Source organism: Anomalospiza imberbis, chromosome 12 (assembly GCF_031753505.1).
Source record: "Anomalospiza imberbis isolate Cuckoo-Finch-1a 21T00152 chromosome 12, ASM3175350v1, whole genome shotgun sequence".
Taxonomy (NCBI): Eukaryota; Metazoa; Chordata; class Aves; order Passeriformes; family Viduidae; genus Anomalospiza; species Anomalospiza imberbis.
Genome location: NC_089692.1, coordinates 19794225 through 19810249, shown reverse-complemented (window position 1 = coordinate 19810249; position 16025 = coordinate 19794225). Strand labels below are relative to the sequence as shown.

The 16025-nt window shown below is 67.3% G+C and overlaps 2 protein-coding genes across 2 annotated transcripts in view; one reads left to right on the top strand and one right to left on the bottom strand.

The window, feature by feature from the left end:
• Positions 1-679: 679 nt before the first annotated feature.
• CDT1 (chromatin licensing and DNA replication factor 1) lies at positions 680-5172 on the bottom strand. Its single transcript, XM_068203210.1, has 10 exons — positions 4685-5172; positions 4128-4292; positions 3844-4040; positions 3432-3626; positions 3196-3341; positions 2832-2935; positions 2456-2644; positions 1886-2020; positions 1592-1793; positions 680-1387 (listed from the first exon to the last, which is right to left on the bottom strand). Exons 1-10 carry the CDS (start codon positions 5042-5044, stop codon positions 1224-1226), a joined length of 1857 nt encoding a protein of 618 aa, XP_068059311.1. The 5' UTR covers positions 5045-5172; the 3' UTR covers positions 680-1223.
• A 2600-nt stretch (positions 5173-7772) lies between these two features.
• Positions 7773-16025, top strand: part of PIEZO1 (piezo type mechanosensitive ion channel component 1 (Er blood group)) — a 23866-nt gene continuing 15613 nt past the window's right edge. The window contains exons 1-5 of the mRNA XM_068203242.1: positions 7773-7967; positions 13811-13906; positions 15265-15387; positions 15710-15752; positions 15840-15990. Coding sequence (XP_068059343.1) covers positions 7904-7967; positions 13811-13906; positions 15265-15387; positions 15710-15752; positions 15840-15990 — 477 coding nt within the window. The 5' untranslated portion in view covers positions 7773-7903. The remainder of the gene's footprint in view (positions 7968-13810; positions 13907-15264; positions 15388-15709; positions 15753-15839; positions 15991-16025) is intronic.

Here is a 16025-nt window from a genome sequence, read left to right as displayed (position 1 = left end):
CAGCCCCTGGGTTGGCTTTAATCCCTTCTCCTCCTCCCTGGAAACTGGGCAGGCTCCTGCCAGCAGCACCGGCCAGCTGGGCTGCACGGGCAAGCACGGGCCTGGAGGAGGAGGAGGAGGAGGAGGAGGAAGAGGAGGAAGGCCTCTTGCTCCTTCAGGAAGTGCTGTGGGAGCTCAGATGCTGCCAGACTCCAGCCCAGCATAAGGTGGGGAATCAGCCCAGGAGCAGCATGGGATGAAAGGATGGGGGAGTCCCTGGTGTCCCCGGCTCCAGCCAGCCCAGCCTGGCTCGGGGAGCACTGAGGTGTGTGTGACATGGCCCTGGGCGGCTCCCAGCCCTCCCCTGAGCCCTCGCCGCCCTGACCTGGGCACGGTGCCAGCCCAGCACCTCCGCAGCCATCCTCACCCTCTTTGTCCCTCTTCCCAAGCCACTTCAGCCAAGTGGCCTGGGATTTCCCCTGGGAGAAAAAAACCCTGGATCCCCGTCAGCCCTGCCTGCCCCAGTCCCTGCAGCAGCTGCTCCCCCAGCCCCATTTACAAAAGCTGCATTCAGCTCCCTGCAAACCCACGCTCACTTTTTCCAGTGAGTCTTTCTCCAGGAGCTGGATGAGGACCCAGCCCTTGCCGGCGCCAATTGCCATGGAGAACCACGAGACAGGCAGCGAGGAAGAGCACCGGGTTAACGCAAGTCAACTATATTTAAAACATTTAATACAAATGTGTTTTGACAAGTCCTGTAGTCGTTTCCAGCGAGGACTGGAAGATGCGTTTTCCCTCCCTTAAAAACAGAACGAGGCCCGAAGCTCCAGAAACATCCATTTGTGACTTTTTCTCTCAATCCTTTCTGCCTGTCACCCTCTCAGCCTGCCCTGTTCTGCCTTCACCCCACCAGGACCCAGCTAATGGAAGAAAACTCTGAAATTGGACCTTCAGGAGACCCCTCATGCATTGAACCTTCAGGAGAACCAGGAAAGGGAGAAGAAAAGGTTCCTCAGGTTAGGGTCACTTCCATCAGCACCCCAGGACACAGGATTGCTCAAGGACATGAGGACCTACAATCCTCACAGCTCCCACCACAGGAATTAGTTAAATTAAGGCATTCTGCCCTTCTTCAGCCACCCGAGGACGAGCCTCCCTCCAGCCCGCCCCAGAACCCAGAGCGCTGTCGGGATTTGCTACATTTCGAGGAGATTGCACAGAAAAAACCCCAACCCTGGAGGAGCTCAGAGGGCTCCGGCCTCCTTGGCCACCTTGTTGAGCCTCTCAGTGACGAGGCCCAGGTCCTTCTCTTTGTCCAGCTTGACGTAGGTGTCCGTCCTGAGGGCGTGGATGCCCACCCAGTCGGGCAGCAGCTCCGCGAAGAGCCGCACGTGTTTCTCCATCTCGCCTGCGGCCGGGAGCAGCAGGGTCAGAGCTCGGGAGCACCCCGGGGTCAGAGCTCAGGAGCACCCCGGGGTCAGAGCTCGGGAGCACCCCGGGGGTCAGAGCTCGGGAGCACCCCGGGGGTCAGAGCTCGGGAGCACCCCGGGGGTCAGAGCTCAGCTGCCCACAGCCCCCTCCTCCCGCAGAGATCCCCCCCAGCAATTCCTACCGGGCGCCACCAGCTCGGGGCAGCTGTCGGCCAGGCGGGCACAGAGCAGCTCCATGCTGAGCGCCGGCTTCTTCTCGGCCACGAAGACGCTGCGCAGGACGCGCGCCATGGCCGGCAGCCGCGCCAGCCGCGCCGCCCGCTCCTCCTGCCGCGCGTCCCGCGTCAGCAGCGCCGCCAGCCGCGCCGCCTCCTTCGCCCGCACCTGCGGGACACTGCAGGTGAGCACTGCAGGGGATGGGCTGGGCACGGGGAGCGCCCCCAGCCCCGTGTTTGGGCCAGGACGGGGTGACTCACCCGCTCCAGCAGCCCCTGGGACACCCCTTTGAGCGCGCTGGAGGTGCTGGCAGGGCCCGGGGCTTTGGAAAGCGCCGGCTCCCCCGCGCTGGCTTCGGCCGTTCTGAGGGCCAGGTTGGCAAGAGCTTTTTCCATCTGCTCATGTGGAAGAGGGAGGAGGAGTTGGGTTACAGCTCAAGCAGGAGGAAGAAGTTTCCCCTCTGCCGCCCGGCAGCCCGAGTGATCCCAGCCCAGTGATCCTGATCCATCCTGCCTGCACAGGGGAGTTTGGGGTGCTTCATGGAATCGTGGAAGGGATGTGGAAGCTCTTCTCATTTGCAACCCCTTGCCATGGGCAGGGACACCTTCCACTAGCCCAGGCTGCTCCAAGCCCCATCCAACCTGGCCTTGGACAATGCCAGGGATGGCACAGCCACAGCTTCTCTGGGCACCCTGTGCCAGGACCTGCCCACCCTCACAGGCAGGAATTCCTTCCCACTATCCCATCTAACCCTGCCCTCTGGCAACGGGAAGCCACCCACACCTTCCCAGAGGTGGCACAGACGGAGCCAGCCCCTGGCCCTGCCTCACCTTGGGGCTCAGCATCCCCCGGGCCGTGTTCAGCACCTCCTGGGCCGTGCTCAGCCTGTCCTCGTGCGGCGGCCGCGGCAGCTCCGCGGGGCTGATGTCCGGCACCTCGTCCACGTTGAAGCGGGGATGCCACCGGGTCAGCTTCTCCTCTGGCACCACCATGGGAGGGCTGAGGGCAGCCAGGAATGCCTGGAGAGGGGTGAGAGCTGTGTCACGGCACCAGGAACGGAGAGGCAGCCACTGCCCTGCGCTCCCAGCACAGCCTGGTGACACAGGGAGCGAATTCAGAGCCCACCTCCAAGAGGAACCTCCGTGTCCTTCAGCCTGGATGGCACCAGTGGCAACCCCAGAGCAGGGGGTGCCAGGTGCCCCTCACCTTGTGGTGCTCCCTGACGATGTTCACCAGGTTGCGGTGGAATTCCCTCCGGCGCTCCAGCAGCCGCGACGCCGACAGGTGCGGGCGCCCGTCCACCTTCTCCTCTGCCAGGAGGGACACAGTGTCACCCACGGCGCCCCAGAGGGGCACAAACCATGGCAGCCTCGGGAAGGACAGGATCAGAGCCCTGCCATGGAGCTGAGTCGCTGCCAGTCGCTGCCCCGACACTGTCCCTCCTGTCCCAAATGGTTTCCCACTTCAGAGGCTCCATTTAATGGACCAAGCAGAGAGCATCCCTATGGATTCAGGGACCAGCCAGCACTGAGCATACCCCAGCTCCCGGGCACCCCAAAACCATCCATACCTTCCCCCAGGACTGGCTCCAGAGTGAGCTGATACTCAGACTTCTTTCCACCGCTGCTGAAGGTGGGGACGTTCTTCTCCTGGCGCAGCCGGAACGAGCTGGGATACACAGCCTTGATCTGCCCCAAGTGCTGCTCTTCAAACTGCCTGTGACAGCAGCACAGAGGTTGGGGACCCCCAGAGCTTCAGCCGGGAGCCCAAAACGGGCTGCTGGGACCCCAAAACGGGCCACCTCACCTGCGCATCATGTCCTGCACGCCCTGCTTGACCTTGGCGAAGGTGACGGTCTCGGCGCGGTTGAAGAGCATCCCGGTGATGGTGTCCACGCTGCGGAACATCTCTGCCAGCACCCTGAACTTGTATGGCAGCGTCAGCCCCGGGGGCAGGTCCTGGGCCAGGGTGTGGAAGCGCTGGTACGCCGGCGGCTTCTGGCTGCGGGGAAGGACAGGACAGGGTCAGGGTCCTGCTGCTGACACAGTGCCCAGCTCCCACCCCCATCCCAAACCCCCTCTCTGAGGAGGTCTCGGGCTCACGTCACCTGGGGACATTGGAGTCACATCGCTCAGAGCCCCCACAGCCCTCAGACCCTCACAAAACCACTTCAGGGCTGTGGCAGCCCCCTCAAATCCCTCCTGCAGCTGCTGCTCACCCGGTCTGTCCCTCAGGAGCTGCCACCCCGGTGTCCCCGGCCCCGCTGGCCGCTCTCCTCTGCCGGGCGCGCAGCTCCAGCTGCCGCACGCGCTCCAGGCGGCTCCGCAGGTCGCTGCTGGTCCCGCTGGGGACAGAGGGCACCTGGCCCAGCACCTTCATCCTCTGCAGGCGGCCCTGCAGCTCGGCCACGTCCTCCTGGGCAGGGAGGGGACACAGGGTCAGAGCGGGACACGCGGCACCAAATCCACCCGCTCCGGGAGCAGCCCCGGGAGCAGCCCGTACCCGCTGCAGGCGCCGGGCCGGGCCCGGGGCTGCTGTGCTGGGCTCTGTCCCCGCGTCCTGCCCACGGCCCGGGGAGCCGGTGGTGCTGGCCGGGGGGGACACGGCCAGGTCCTGTGAGAGGGGTGTTGGGGGTCGAGGAGTGGCCAGAGGCGAGGAGCTGGTGGCCTGCAAGAGAGAGGAGAGTTAGGGACTGTCCGGGGAACCCACCCGCCCGGATCCCCTCCCCTGTGCCCCCCAAAGCCTTGCACTGGGAGGGGGAAGCACAGAGGGGTCTGCAATAGGGGCAGGGGCCAGAGGGGATGAAGGGGGCGAGTTTTGGGGCTCCTGCACTCGGGGCAGGGTTAAGTCCGGGTGAGGGGTGGGGAATGTGAATCAGGAGAAGGGGAGGCAAGCTCGGGGGGTCCTGCAGGGGGAAAAGGGGTCGAACACTTGCGGGGCTGTTGTTCGATGGTTCCACACGCACCCATTCACTCCCCCACGCCTTTATCCTCCCCCATCCCATTTCAGGGCCGCATCCCAGAGGAAGCGGCGCATCCCCGACCCCACCACCTCCCTACCGCTCCCGGCGACCCCGGCTCCGCATCCCGGGGCAGCTCCAGCCTCTTCCGCGCCGATTTCCCGCTCGGTTCCCCGAGCCGGGCCCCGACCGGCGACTCCGCTTCCATCTCGCGGCGGCTCCGCTTCCTGCCCGCCATGCCCCGCAGGGCCGGGCAGCCCCCGCGGGCCGGGGTGCGCGGCGAGCCGGGCAGCGGCAGCGAGCCAGCGCTGAGCCCCGCCGGGACACCATCCTCCTCCTCCCGGTGCACCGGGGGACCGGCGAGGGCCGCCTTGAGCAGGCGGCCGCCGCTGCGCTTGGCCGGGGCTCCGGTGGCCGCTTTTGTCTGGCTGAAGAAGTCGGTGAGGCGGAGCTGGGCCATGGCCGCGGTCCCGGTCCCGGTCCCGGTCCCGGTCCCGATCCCGATCCCGGTCCCGGGAACACGTGGGGCCGGTCCCGCGCGCTTCTCTCTTGGCGGGAGCCCGCGCGCCGAGGCCCCGCCCACCAGGGCGGGCAGCGGTCACGTGACACGGGTTTGGCGCCACTCGGCTCTTAAAGGGGCCGCACCCCCTCGGAGTGGAGCTGCACGGGGGGACCCGGGGGGGACCGGGACGGCCCCGGCCCCGGCCCCGGCCCCGGCCCCGGCCCCGGCCCCGGCCCCGGCCCCGGCCCCGGCCCCGGCCCCGCTGGGTCAGGGAGCAGCTGATGCGCCGTGGGCAGGGATGGAGGTTGCCCACTCCGGCTGGGGCTAGTGGGGCAAAAGCCGGGAAATTCCATCTGGGATGGTGCTGGTGGTCACCTGCACGTGGGGGCAAGCCCTGGCTGGCTTCCACCGGGAGCTCCACGGTGGCATGGAGACCTTCAGGGTGCAGCCGTGGCAACGAGGCACTGTGGGAGCTCCTGCAGTGTCCCCCGCCCGCCATTCCCTGCCCCACGCCTGTCCCTGTGCTGTTGGCAGTGCCCGGAGCTGGGAGAAGCCTCTGGCCCATCACTGCCAGAGCAGGCACTCAGGCCGTGCCCGCAGCACTTTACGGAGCCTCACGGGTCTCCCCCATCCCTCGTAAAACCTGAGCGAGGCTGGCAAAGTGCAGCAGGGCTGGATTCAGCCGGGCAGGGCAGGGCTCTGCGGTGCCATTCCCGGTGCCCATTTGCTTCCACAGCCTCCGTTCCCCGCCTGGCTGCGGGTGCTCGGGGCTGGATTGGAGCGAGAGGCTGGTGCCCGTGCCTGCACCGCCCTTTCCTGGATCCCTGCTGGCCGGGGGGTGCAGTGGGGTGTTGGCAGGGGTAATTCCCATACCCAGGTCTCGTGGACGTGGTGCTAATGCCGAACTTCACGTCTTTGCGATGACGACTGTTTCATTTACGTGAGCAGCTCCCTCCGGATCCCGGCGATGAGGGTGGGTGCCGCTGAGTCCCCGTGACAAGGATGCTCCCACGAGGGGCTGAGCCCACTGAAGCCATGGATACACACATTTGGGAGCCACCAGGACCACCCTGGTTTGGGGGTTATGGTGTGGGCAGGGGTGCCTGTATGTTTTGGGGTGGGGAGAAGAGGCCCTGGAATTCTGGAGGGAGCCCAGAGGAGAGTGGGGAGCAGTCCGGCAGTGTGCCAGCTGGATGCCAGTTTATTAACCGTGTTGGGAAAACAAGCGCAGGGAAGCCAAGGAATGTGGAGAATTTCATGGGCCGGTGGTTCCTGTTGGAGGCTGGTGGTTACCAGCACTGCCAGGTGTCACTGGCCACGCTGGCCGTGCCACCAGCTGTGCCTGGTGGGATCCACCGGGATTCGGGTTGAGATCTGGGACTGAGACAGCCCAGCTCCAGATGTGACCCCAAGTTCCCACACCTGGGCTCCCAGTTCCACGGGGGTGTGGGTCTGCATCTGGCTCTGCAGTGGGCACTGAGCTCGGGGATCATGGGACTGTGGGTCCAGCTCCAGGGATCATGGACCCAGCCCCAGGCACACGGGATGATTCCCCGGTGCCAGGGATCATGGACCCAGCTCCAGGCACACGGGATGATTCCCCGGTGCCAGGGACACAGCACCCAGCTCCAGGCACACGGGATGACTCCCCGGTGCCAGGGATCATGGACCCAGCCCCAGGCACACGGGATGACTCCCCGGTGCCAGGGATCATGGACCCAGCTCCAGGCACACGGGATGACTCCCCGGTGCCAGGGATCATGGACCCAGCCCCAGGCACACGGGATGATTCCCCGGTGCCAGGGATCATGGACCCAGCTCCAGGCACACGGGATGATTCCCCGGTGCCAGGGATCATGGACCCAGCTCCAGGCACACGGGATGACTCCCCGGTGCCAGGGATCATGGACCCAGCTCCAGGCACACGGGATGATTCCCCGGTGCCAGGGATCATGGACCCAGCTCCAGGCACACGGGATGATTCCCCGGTGCCAGGGATCATGGACCCAGCTCCAGGCACACGGGATGATTCCCCGGTGCCAGGGATCATGGACCCAGCTCCAGGCACACGGGATGATTCCCCGGTGCCAGGGATCATGGACCCAGCTCCAGGCACACGGGATGATTCCCCGGTGCCAGGGACACAGCACTCAGCTCCAGGCACACAGGATGATTCCCCGGTGCCAGGGATCATGGACCCAGCTCCAGGCACACGGGATGATTCCCCTGTGCCAGGGATCATGGACCCAGCCCCAGGCACACGGGATGATTCTCCGGTGCCAGGGACACAGCACCCAGCTCCAGGGGAGCTGCACATCAGCTCCCAGGGGCGCCCTCCCGAGCTCCCCACTCCATGCAGCAGCTCTCAGCCCTGGTACCAACAACAAACATTCAACAAAAACCAGCTCTGACTTCTTCGTTTCACTTTCGGACGAAATAAACACGAATCACATCCGCTTATCTTTCTTTCCTTTTTTCCTTCTTTTGAGCCGATATATATTTTTTTTTTTTCCCTGAACGCAAAAAGCGGAACCCGGGGGGCTGCGGGGCCCGTGCTGAGCCCGGACAACTCGTGTCAGCGGCGGCGGCGGCGGGCGCGGTGCCGGCGGGCGGCGCTGGGGCCGCGCCGGCCCCGCGGGTGGGGGGCGGGCGGTGCCGCTTTATAAAGCGGCGGGCGCGGGGCGGGGGCAGCGCCTCCGAGCGCCGCGGCACCGGGCAGCGGCGTCGGCACCGGGGCCTGCCCAGCCCAGCCCCGGCGGGGCGGAACGGCTCGGAGCGGCTCGGGCCGGGCCCCCCCCGCCGCGGCGGCCGGGCGGGATGAACCGGCGGGGGCTCTGCGCGGGGCTCTACTGGCTGCTGCTGCCGCTCGCCCTGCTCGCCGGTGAGTGCGGGGATCCCCCAAAGGTGACCCGGGTGCGACCCCCGCCCGTGGGGAGGGTGGCTCGGGGGACGCCCCGGGGCTGTCCCGGCGGCTGTCGCCGCTCGCCGGTGGCTGCGGGGCGCGGGGGCTCCCCCGGCACGTGGGGCGAGGGGCGCGGGAAGCGCCGGGGAGCCAGGGGCGAGCGGATCCCTGCGCGCAGGAACCGCGGCTGGGATCCCGCGGGGGTCGGTGCCGGGACGGGCGGTGGTGCGGTTCCCCCGCGGGGACCGCCGGGGATCCCGCCGGCTCCACCCGTGACCGAGCCCACTCGCGGGGAACGCTGCGACTTTCTCCGGGGCGGGACGGTGTGTGCGTGTCCCCCCCCGTTCCCCGACAGCCGGGGGCTGTCCGGGGTGCAGGTGACCCAGTTGGGTCACAGCCGTGTCGCCGCAGCCGCCGTGCTGCGGTTGCAAGCTGAGGTTGCCCAGGCCGGGGTGGGCGATGCCCGGGGGGCAGCTGGCACCCATCCTGTCCCCATGCCCGGGTGGATCCCGGCAAGCAGAGTGCCCACCCCAGCCCCTGTGGCTCTGCGGTCCCCAGGCTGCCACCAGCCCGCTCCCAGCACTGTCGGCCTTTGATGGCAGATGTGCCACCCACCGAGGCAACCGGCTGGCCACCGGCCTGGAAAATCCCCGTGTCCCGGGACGCGCAGGACAAGAATCGGCTCTTTGAAGCCCGCCTGCTCCGGAGCCGCTTCGGGGACGCTGCGTTTGCGTAGACGCAAAGGAAAAAGCTCTTTATAGCGAGGATTGTTCAAGGGGCTCCTTGTGCCGGGCACGGGCTGCGGCTGTTTGCCACCGACACCGGGCTCGCACCACCCGTGCTGGGGGGCCTGAGCCCCGGGGAGCTCTGGCATGGCTTTTGGGGTGGCCCTGGAAGGACTTTTGGGATACTGTCACCTGAGAGAGAGGGGCACGCTCCCTGCCGAGGGAGGCTCGCCCAGCCGAGCAGCCCCGTTCCCGGCTGTGTTTTGGGGAGCGGGGTTGGGTTTCGGGGTGCTGGCACCGGGCAGAGCCTCGCTGGCGGAGGAAGTCGGTGACTCTTGAAAAAGCTGCTTTTCCTTTGGTTTGCTGGGGCAGTGACTCAGAGCATCGCGCAGGATGTCAGGAGGTTAATTATAACCCAGCCCAGAGCGGGGCTGGGACAGGGGGCTGCGCCGCCCGCACTGGGGGCAGCGGCCGGGCCGGGCCGCGGGAGCTGCCGGCTGCGTCCCATGGGTGCCTGGGGCGACACGTGGCCTCCGGGCCAGCCTCCCGCGGGGCCCTCCTGCTCCGAATAATGCTGATTTGGCCCCAAATCGTGCCGGACTTGCTTGGCTCTGCCCCCTGCTCCGGCACGGGATATGCTGGGGACCGCCGGTGCCCCGCGGCTGGGGACACTGGTGGCCTTGCTGTCCCCCCCCACCCCCGCTGAGCTTGTAGGTGGCTTGTTTAAATTTGGGGCCCCGCTTGGGCGGGGACTCCGTCCTGCTCCAGTTGATTGGCGAGAGGGGGTGACTCAGCAGCGCCCAGGGGTCTCGCAGGAGCACCCGGGGGAAACTGAGGCCCGGGGGGTGTGGCTCGTCCCACCACTGCACCTGGGTGGGAGGGTTTGCCCCGCAGCACGACCCGCCTGCGGCCCTTCCTTCCCTGCCGGTTTGGCTCTCCCCAAACGTCCGGAGGATGTTTGCTCGCGGCTCCCGGCCAGCTCGGGGCGAGTGGAGGCGCAGGGCTCGGGCCCCGTGCCTCGGGGCAGCCCCCGCTTCCCACGGCAGCCCCACGGCTGGCACAGCACTGGGGGGGTCCCAGCCGTGCCCTGGGCTGTGTCCCCACCTTGGTGCCATCCTTCCTGCTGGGATTCTGGGGTGCTGGAGCCGCTGGGGAGGGGGCACAGCACATCCCCCACAAGGGTGGACCGGGCACAACCCAGTGCCAGTCGTGGCCACGCTGATCCGTGGCTCCGTGGGCAGAGGTGATGGGGGAGGGTGGCACCCCCTCTCTGGGGCCTCGGTGCCCCCCGAACCCCCTGGTGTGGGGACACAGCCCCCCCTTGCCCGGCCAGGGTGCTGGGGGGGTTTTTGGGGGTCCCAGGTGCCACAGGGTTGGAGCCCAGCTGGGTGCCAGCGTGGGCTGCAGCAGCTGCCTCCTGTGGTCAGGTGCTTTTTATAAAACCCAGGGAAATAAAACAGAGGAGGAGAAAAAAAAACTATTAAAAAAAGAAAAAAAAAAAGCAAAGCCACCGCTGTCTCCAAGAGCAATAACTGCTGCTTCCTCCCGGGCGCAGGGGGAGGGGAGGGGATGGGGTGGGGTGGCAGGATGAGATGGGATGGAGATGCAGGCCCCGGGTGCCAGGACTGAGCCTCCACAGCCCCAGCGAGGTGGGGGACACCGTGGGGGGCTCCCCAGGGGTGCAGCGGGTCCCCTTTGGGTGAGGACAGCAGGGTTTGGGCACCGCTTGGCGCTGCCACATGGCAGCCACGGTCATGGCCCCACTGGGAATGTTGGTGGCTCTGGCAATGTGTGTCCTCATATGTCCCAGTGCTGAGCCTGTGCCTCCGGGAGCCCTGTGGCACGGGCTGTGCCCTCCTGGCGTGTGCCAGGGAAGGGGGTGTCCCTGACACTTGTCCCCTGAGCTGTTGCATTCCCTGTCCCGTGGCACGAGCTCCTGGCTGATGCTGGGATTTGCTGGGCTGGCAGCCGTGGCACCCGCTGGCACCCGGCCCAGAGCCCTCCTGGGGCATCTCCTGCGGCATTCCCAGGAGCAGGGTCGGGAGCTGGCGGGATCAACTTTCCACAAAAACAGGATATGGTGGGTGAGCCGGTGGGGCTGTTCTTTCCTGGAAAGAGGGGCTGAGGCTGGCGCTGGGAATGTGCCGGTGGCCAGCTCCGCTCTCCCAAGGGCTTCTTGCTTTGGGGCTGATGGGATTTTGGGATAGGAAGAGCCACACTGATGGGATTTTGGGATGAGGCCTCTGGGTTCCTCACCTTGCCTCTGGTTTGCAGCCAGTGGGTGCAAAGTCGAGTCCTGGGACAAAAATGACACCTTGGGGAACCTGTCAGGGTCCCTGGGGTCCCCAGCTGGGGCTGGTGACCTTGGCACCAACTTGGCAGGGCTGCCTGGCCCCAGCCGCAGGTAACGGGCCCGTGTGAGGGAGCAGGGCAGGGAATTAAAGAGCTCTGCTAATTAATCCTGAGTGCTGCAGGTCCCCGCAGAGCAGCGGCTGCGCCGGTGCCGAGCGCGGTGTGGATGCAGAGCGACGGTGGAGCAGGGCTGGTGTGTGGGGCTCCCCCAGCTCCGGGGGTCTGGGGAGCCCCCTCTCCCCATGCAGCTGGGATGGATCCATGCTGGAAGCTGGCTGGGTGTGGGATGGTGCCTGGTGTGCAGGGAGGGGGCTGTGCCAGACCCCAACCCTCTTCCCAGGGGCCCAGCGCCGCGGGGAAGGCGCTGGTGCCCGCTCCTCCTGGCTGCCCCCACTTTGCCAGGGGTGCCCAGTGACCCCAATCCCCTCCCACGGGGAAATTCAATTAAGGCTGGCGTGGAGGAACCCCGGCACATCCCGCCCAGCTCCCCAGTGCTGTAATTTATCCTCCTCCCGGCTCATGAATGTCGTTAATATTTCACGTGCTGCCGGTGCCGGCCGCGGTGGCGGTGAGCTCCCGGCAGCGTGGGAGCTCCTCGGGCTGCTCCGGGGTCACGGGGCTGGGCAGGCAGGAATTGGGGTGCCAATCCAGGCTACCTGGCTTAGGGGACAAGGTGAGTGCTCAGAGAGAGACAGCCGGGGTGTCGTGGGCGAGGGCACTGCTTGCGTGGGGAGGGGGCTGTGGGTGCTGCACCCACCCCCCCCAGCCGGCTGCTGGAGGGCGGGTTTGCTCTCCCCACACGCCAAACTGGTTTTTCTCCCTGTGCCTGCACTTTCCCCGCTGTCAGCACTGCGGGGAACCGGTTCCCTCCCTCCGACTGTGCAGGACGGAGCACCCACGCAGCCGGGCACGGCACGCCCCGCTGCAGCCGGGGGGGTGCCAGGCCGGGCTCCGAGGGTGCCCCCAAACCAGGCTGTCACCACCTGTCACCACCTCCTTTCCCTCTTTTTCCACCCTGGTTGAAGCCATCGAGCACTTCTGGGAGGTTTCCTGGTGACGCCTGAGGGGTGCCGGGTGCGCCACCAAACCGGAGGGTCCTGGGGGTGCTGGTGGCACCGAATAATGGGGCCAGCAGGCGGGTACCCGCCAGTGCCCAGCAATAATCCGTGTTCTCATTGGAACTCCCAGCCGTGCCACCACGTGCCCTCGATGCCAGCAGCGCCCAGGACGTGGCCGTGGCTGGGCCGGGGGCTCCCGGTGGGGCTGGGTCACCCCTGGCTGGGCAGCGGGCTGGGTGGGCGCTGGCACGGCGGTGCCAGTGGCCGAGGGGCCCTGCCCGGCTCCCACGGAAGCCGGAGCAGCGTCTCGCCCCCGTGCCGGGAAGGCTCCTCTCGGCTGGAATGTTTGCTCCATGAGATCATGGTTTGCCGAAACAGCCAGGAGCCCTCGGCAGCGGCTGCGGGAGGTGACGCGTCCCGGGGTCACCGCGGGGAGGTGGCTGCTGGTGACGGTCCTGGTGCCCCCCAGCCCTGCTCGGGGCCAGGCTGTGCTTCGCAGCCTTGGGGACACGCGGGGACCCCTCTGCGGGGCCGCGGCTGCTTTTAGCCCCAGCATGGGACGTGCCCCGGGCCGTTCCTGGGCGCTCCCTCCGAGGGTGTCCCGCTGTCGCCGGCGTTGTGCCGTGTCCCCCCCGGCCGCGCTGTCCCTCTCCCCAGGATGTGTTGTCCCATTGGAACCTCGTAAACACAGGAAGGGCTGTGCCGGGCTGCAGAGCTGAGCGTGTCCCTGGCGCCCGGCCGGGCCCCCCTCACCCCCGCAGTCCCGCGGGGTCAGGGCTGAGCCCCCCCGTGTCACCCCCTTCCCACGTGGGGTGCCAAGGGGAGCAGCTCGCTGCCCTGGCCGGGCACGGCCAGGGTCACCAACACCGCTTCCCTGTGCAGCGGAGGGGATGGGGGATGTCCCGGCACCGCCCGGAGCAGGGCACAGTGACAAAGCCCACTGCCCCGTCCCCAGCCGGGCACTGATCCCGGGGGTGTCCGGGGGTGCTGCCCATCCCCATCGCGGCTGCCCTGTGCGTGCTCCCAGCCCCTGCCGGTGCACGTGCTGCTGTCTGTCACTGTCACCGTGGTGACAGGAACGCTGAGTCCCCAGCCGGGGTGACAGGTGCCCCGCCACGTCCCTGTCCCCATGCCTGTCCCCCTGCCTGTCCCCGCAGGGCGCTGGCGCGGCCCGGCTCCTCCGGTAGTTTCGTGCCTCCAAACAAGCTGTAATTTAGGTCTAAAAATAAGTGAGGGGGAAGGTGCAGAGCTGGTGGCACACCCAGAGCAGGGCTGGGGGCAGGTGCTGTGCCAGCCCTGGGGGGGTCACGGGTGGGGGTCCCAGCGTGGCCATGGGGTCCCTGCAATGCTCAGCCTGGTTTGGTGGGGATGATGTGGAAGCGCAGCAGATTTTTCTCATGGCTCTTCTTCCCCTGTCACCCCATGTGTCTGGGACCTCAGGTGTCCCCTCTTGTCACCCGTGTGGCTCTCCAGGAGTGGCACAGCCTGAGGTCCTGCCCGTGTCCGTCTTTCCAATGGCACTTTTTTGGGGCTTGACCCCCTTGTCTTACCTGGCATCACCCAGGACCCCAGCACCGCCTGGCATTTCGGGGTGCCTCTCTTTTGGGGATCCCCATGGTGGGGGGGTGCAGCTGTGAGCCCTCCCTGTGCCACATCCCTGTCACTAACCCTGTCCCTCTGTCCCCAGCCTGCCTTTTCCGCTACAACGTCCTGTCCCTGGTGTACCTGCTCTTCCTGCTGCTCCTGCCCTGGTTCCCGGGGCCCTCCCCACGCTTCACCGCAGGTAAGGGGCTCCCCTGGGGGTGCAGGGCTGGGACAGGGGGGGTGGGCAGCAGGGCAGCTGCCACCCCCCCTCCCGCGGGCACCTTCGCTGCGGTTTCACCCCGGCTGGGCAGCGTGGCTCCGTGCGGAGCCTCTCTCTGTTAATTATAGCCCAGCGGGGCTATTAATAGCCCTCGTGCTCCAGAAGGGCCGGTTTGGAGCCTTATTAACCAAAAACCTCGGGGCTGGGCTCTGCGGGCACACCACGAGCAGCCCCTCCGCCCTGCCCGGGCCACTGGGGCGTCGTGGTGGCCTCAGGGGTCACCCACACCGGGGCAGGTGCCCGTAGCCCCCCTGTGCCCGGCTTTGACCCCACCCCCAGCGCCTGGCACGGCCACAGCTAAAAGCTTTACCCTCTGAATATTTCATGGGCTCGCACGGCCCCGGATCCCGGCACTGCCGAGAGCCTTTGCCTGGATTTACAGGAAAAAACAAGGGGAGGGAAAGCTGTTGGCCCGGGGCCGCCCCCAGGCCAGCTCGCAGCTGTGGTGGGCTCGCTGCCCACCCCACCCCTGGCCAGGAAAACGGGCACAGGGCCCGGAGAGCCGGGTGGGATGGGGGGAGAGCCGGGTGGGATGGGGGCACGGCTGCAGCTGGTGGAAGGGCTGACGGGGTTTGGAGTGGGGGGGACCCCTGGAGCCCTCCCACGGGGTGTTCCAGCAGGGATGGGGACCCCTGGAGCCCTCCCACGGCACGTTCCAGCAGGGATGGGGACCCCTGGAGCCCTCCCACGGGGTGTTCCAGCAGGGATGGGGACCCCTGGAGCCCTCCCACGGGGTGTTCCAGCAGGGATGGGGACCCCTGGAGCCCTCCCACGGGGTGTTCCAGCAGGGATGGGGACCCCTGGAGCCCTCCCACGGGGTGTTCCAGCAGGGATGGGGACCCCTGGAGCCCTCCCACGGGGTGTTCCAGCAGGGATGGGGACCCCTGGAGCCTCCCACGGGGTGTTCCAGCAGGGATGGGGACCCCTGGAGCCCTCCCACGGCATGTTCCAGCAGGGATGGGGACCCCTGGAGCCCTCCCACGGGGCGTTCCAGCAGGGATGGGCATGCTGACTGCACCCGGGGTGGTCCCAGGCCAGCAGAGCCAGGGAGGTGCCAGCTGGGGCTGCAGGGACATGGAGGGTGGTCCTGGGCTTTGGCTCTTGGGGTGCCCTCGGGCTTTGCTGGGTGAGGGCAAAGCCCTGGTGGGATCCCGACCCTGGGGCAGAGCCCTGGAATTTCTGGGCACAGTGCTCCCTTCCCAGCTCTTCCTGCGTGTCCCTGCTGGGGTTACTGGTGTCCTTGGCTGGTGGGTGACAGCTTTGCCCGTGTCTTGCAGGCCACACCAGCCGCATCCTCAAAGCTCTGCTGGGGACCAGCATCCTCTTCCTCCTCGCCCACCTGGTTTTCCAGATATGCCTGTACACGCTGCCCGTCCTGGACCACCTGCTGGGGCCCAGCTGTGAGTAGGGGGTGCCCGTGCCCACCCTCACCCGCCCACCCACAGCCCTGCTCCCTGTGCTGCCCTGCGGCTGCACCCTGGGGTAATGTGTGGGACCCGTCCTGCTGGTGCTGGGGGGCTGCTGGGGCTCTGCAGGGTGCCAGCCATGTGTCACCTCTGGGGACATCCCGTGCCGTGCCGGGCTGTCTGCTGGGTGCCCGCTGCACTGGGCAAGAGCCCGTCCTGCGCTGCCGTGGATGGGAGTGCTCTCCCCGTGGTGGCGGGTGCTCAGGGCCTGCCCACGCGGGGGCTGCCCCGCTCAGTGCCCCCCTCCTCCCCACAGGCAGCTCCTGGGAGGTCCTTTTCCGGCACATTGGGGTCACCAGGTAAGGCCACCCTGACCTGTGGGGCTGGGGGTTGGCAGTGGCTGGGGAGTCACCCCTGAGCCTTCCCCTGCCCCGCTGTCCCCCCAGGCTGGAGCTGAGTGACATTCCCAACTCGGTGCGGCTGGTGGCACCCGACGTTGGCATCCTGCTGGTGTCGTCCCTGTCCTTGTGCCTGTGCCGCCGCCTCAGCCCTGCCACCTCCAGAGGGAATCCCGAGTCCCTGGAGTCCTCTGAGTGGGTGAGAGCCACCCCCACTGCCATGGGGACACCCCA

Bases quoted from the DNA above. Each gene is read 5' to 3' on its own strand.
- CDT1 (XM_068203210.1), bottom strand. From the start codon at position 5,044: ATGGCCCAGCTCCGCCTCACCGACTTCTTCAGCCAGACAAAAGCGGCC. The intron at 3,342-3,431 runs GTGAGGTGGCCC...CTGCTGTCACAG, and splicing joins GTGCAGGACATGATGCGCAG to GCAGTTTGAAGAGCAGCACT. The intron at 1,794-1,885 runs GTGAGTCACCCC...AGTGTCCCGCAG, and splicing joins CCCAGGGGCTGCTGGAGCGG to GTGCGGGCGAAGGAGGCGGC.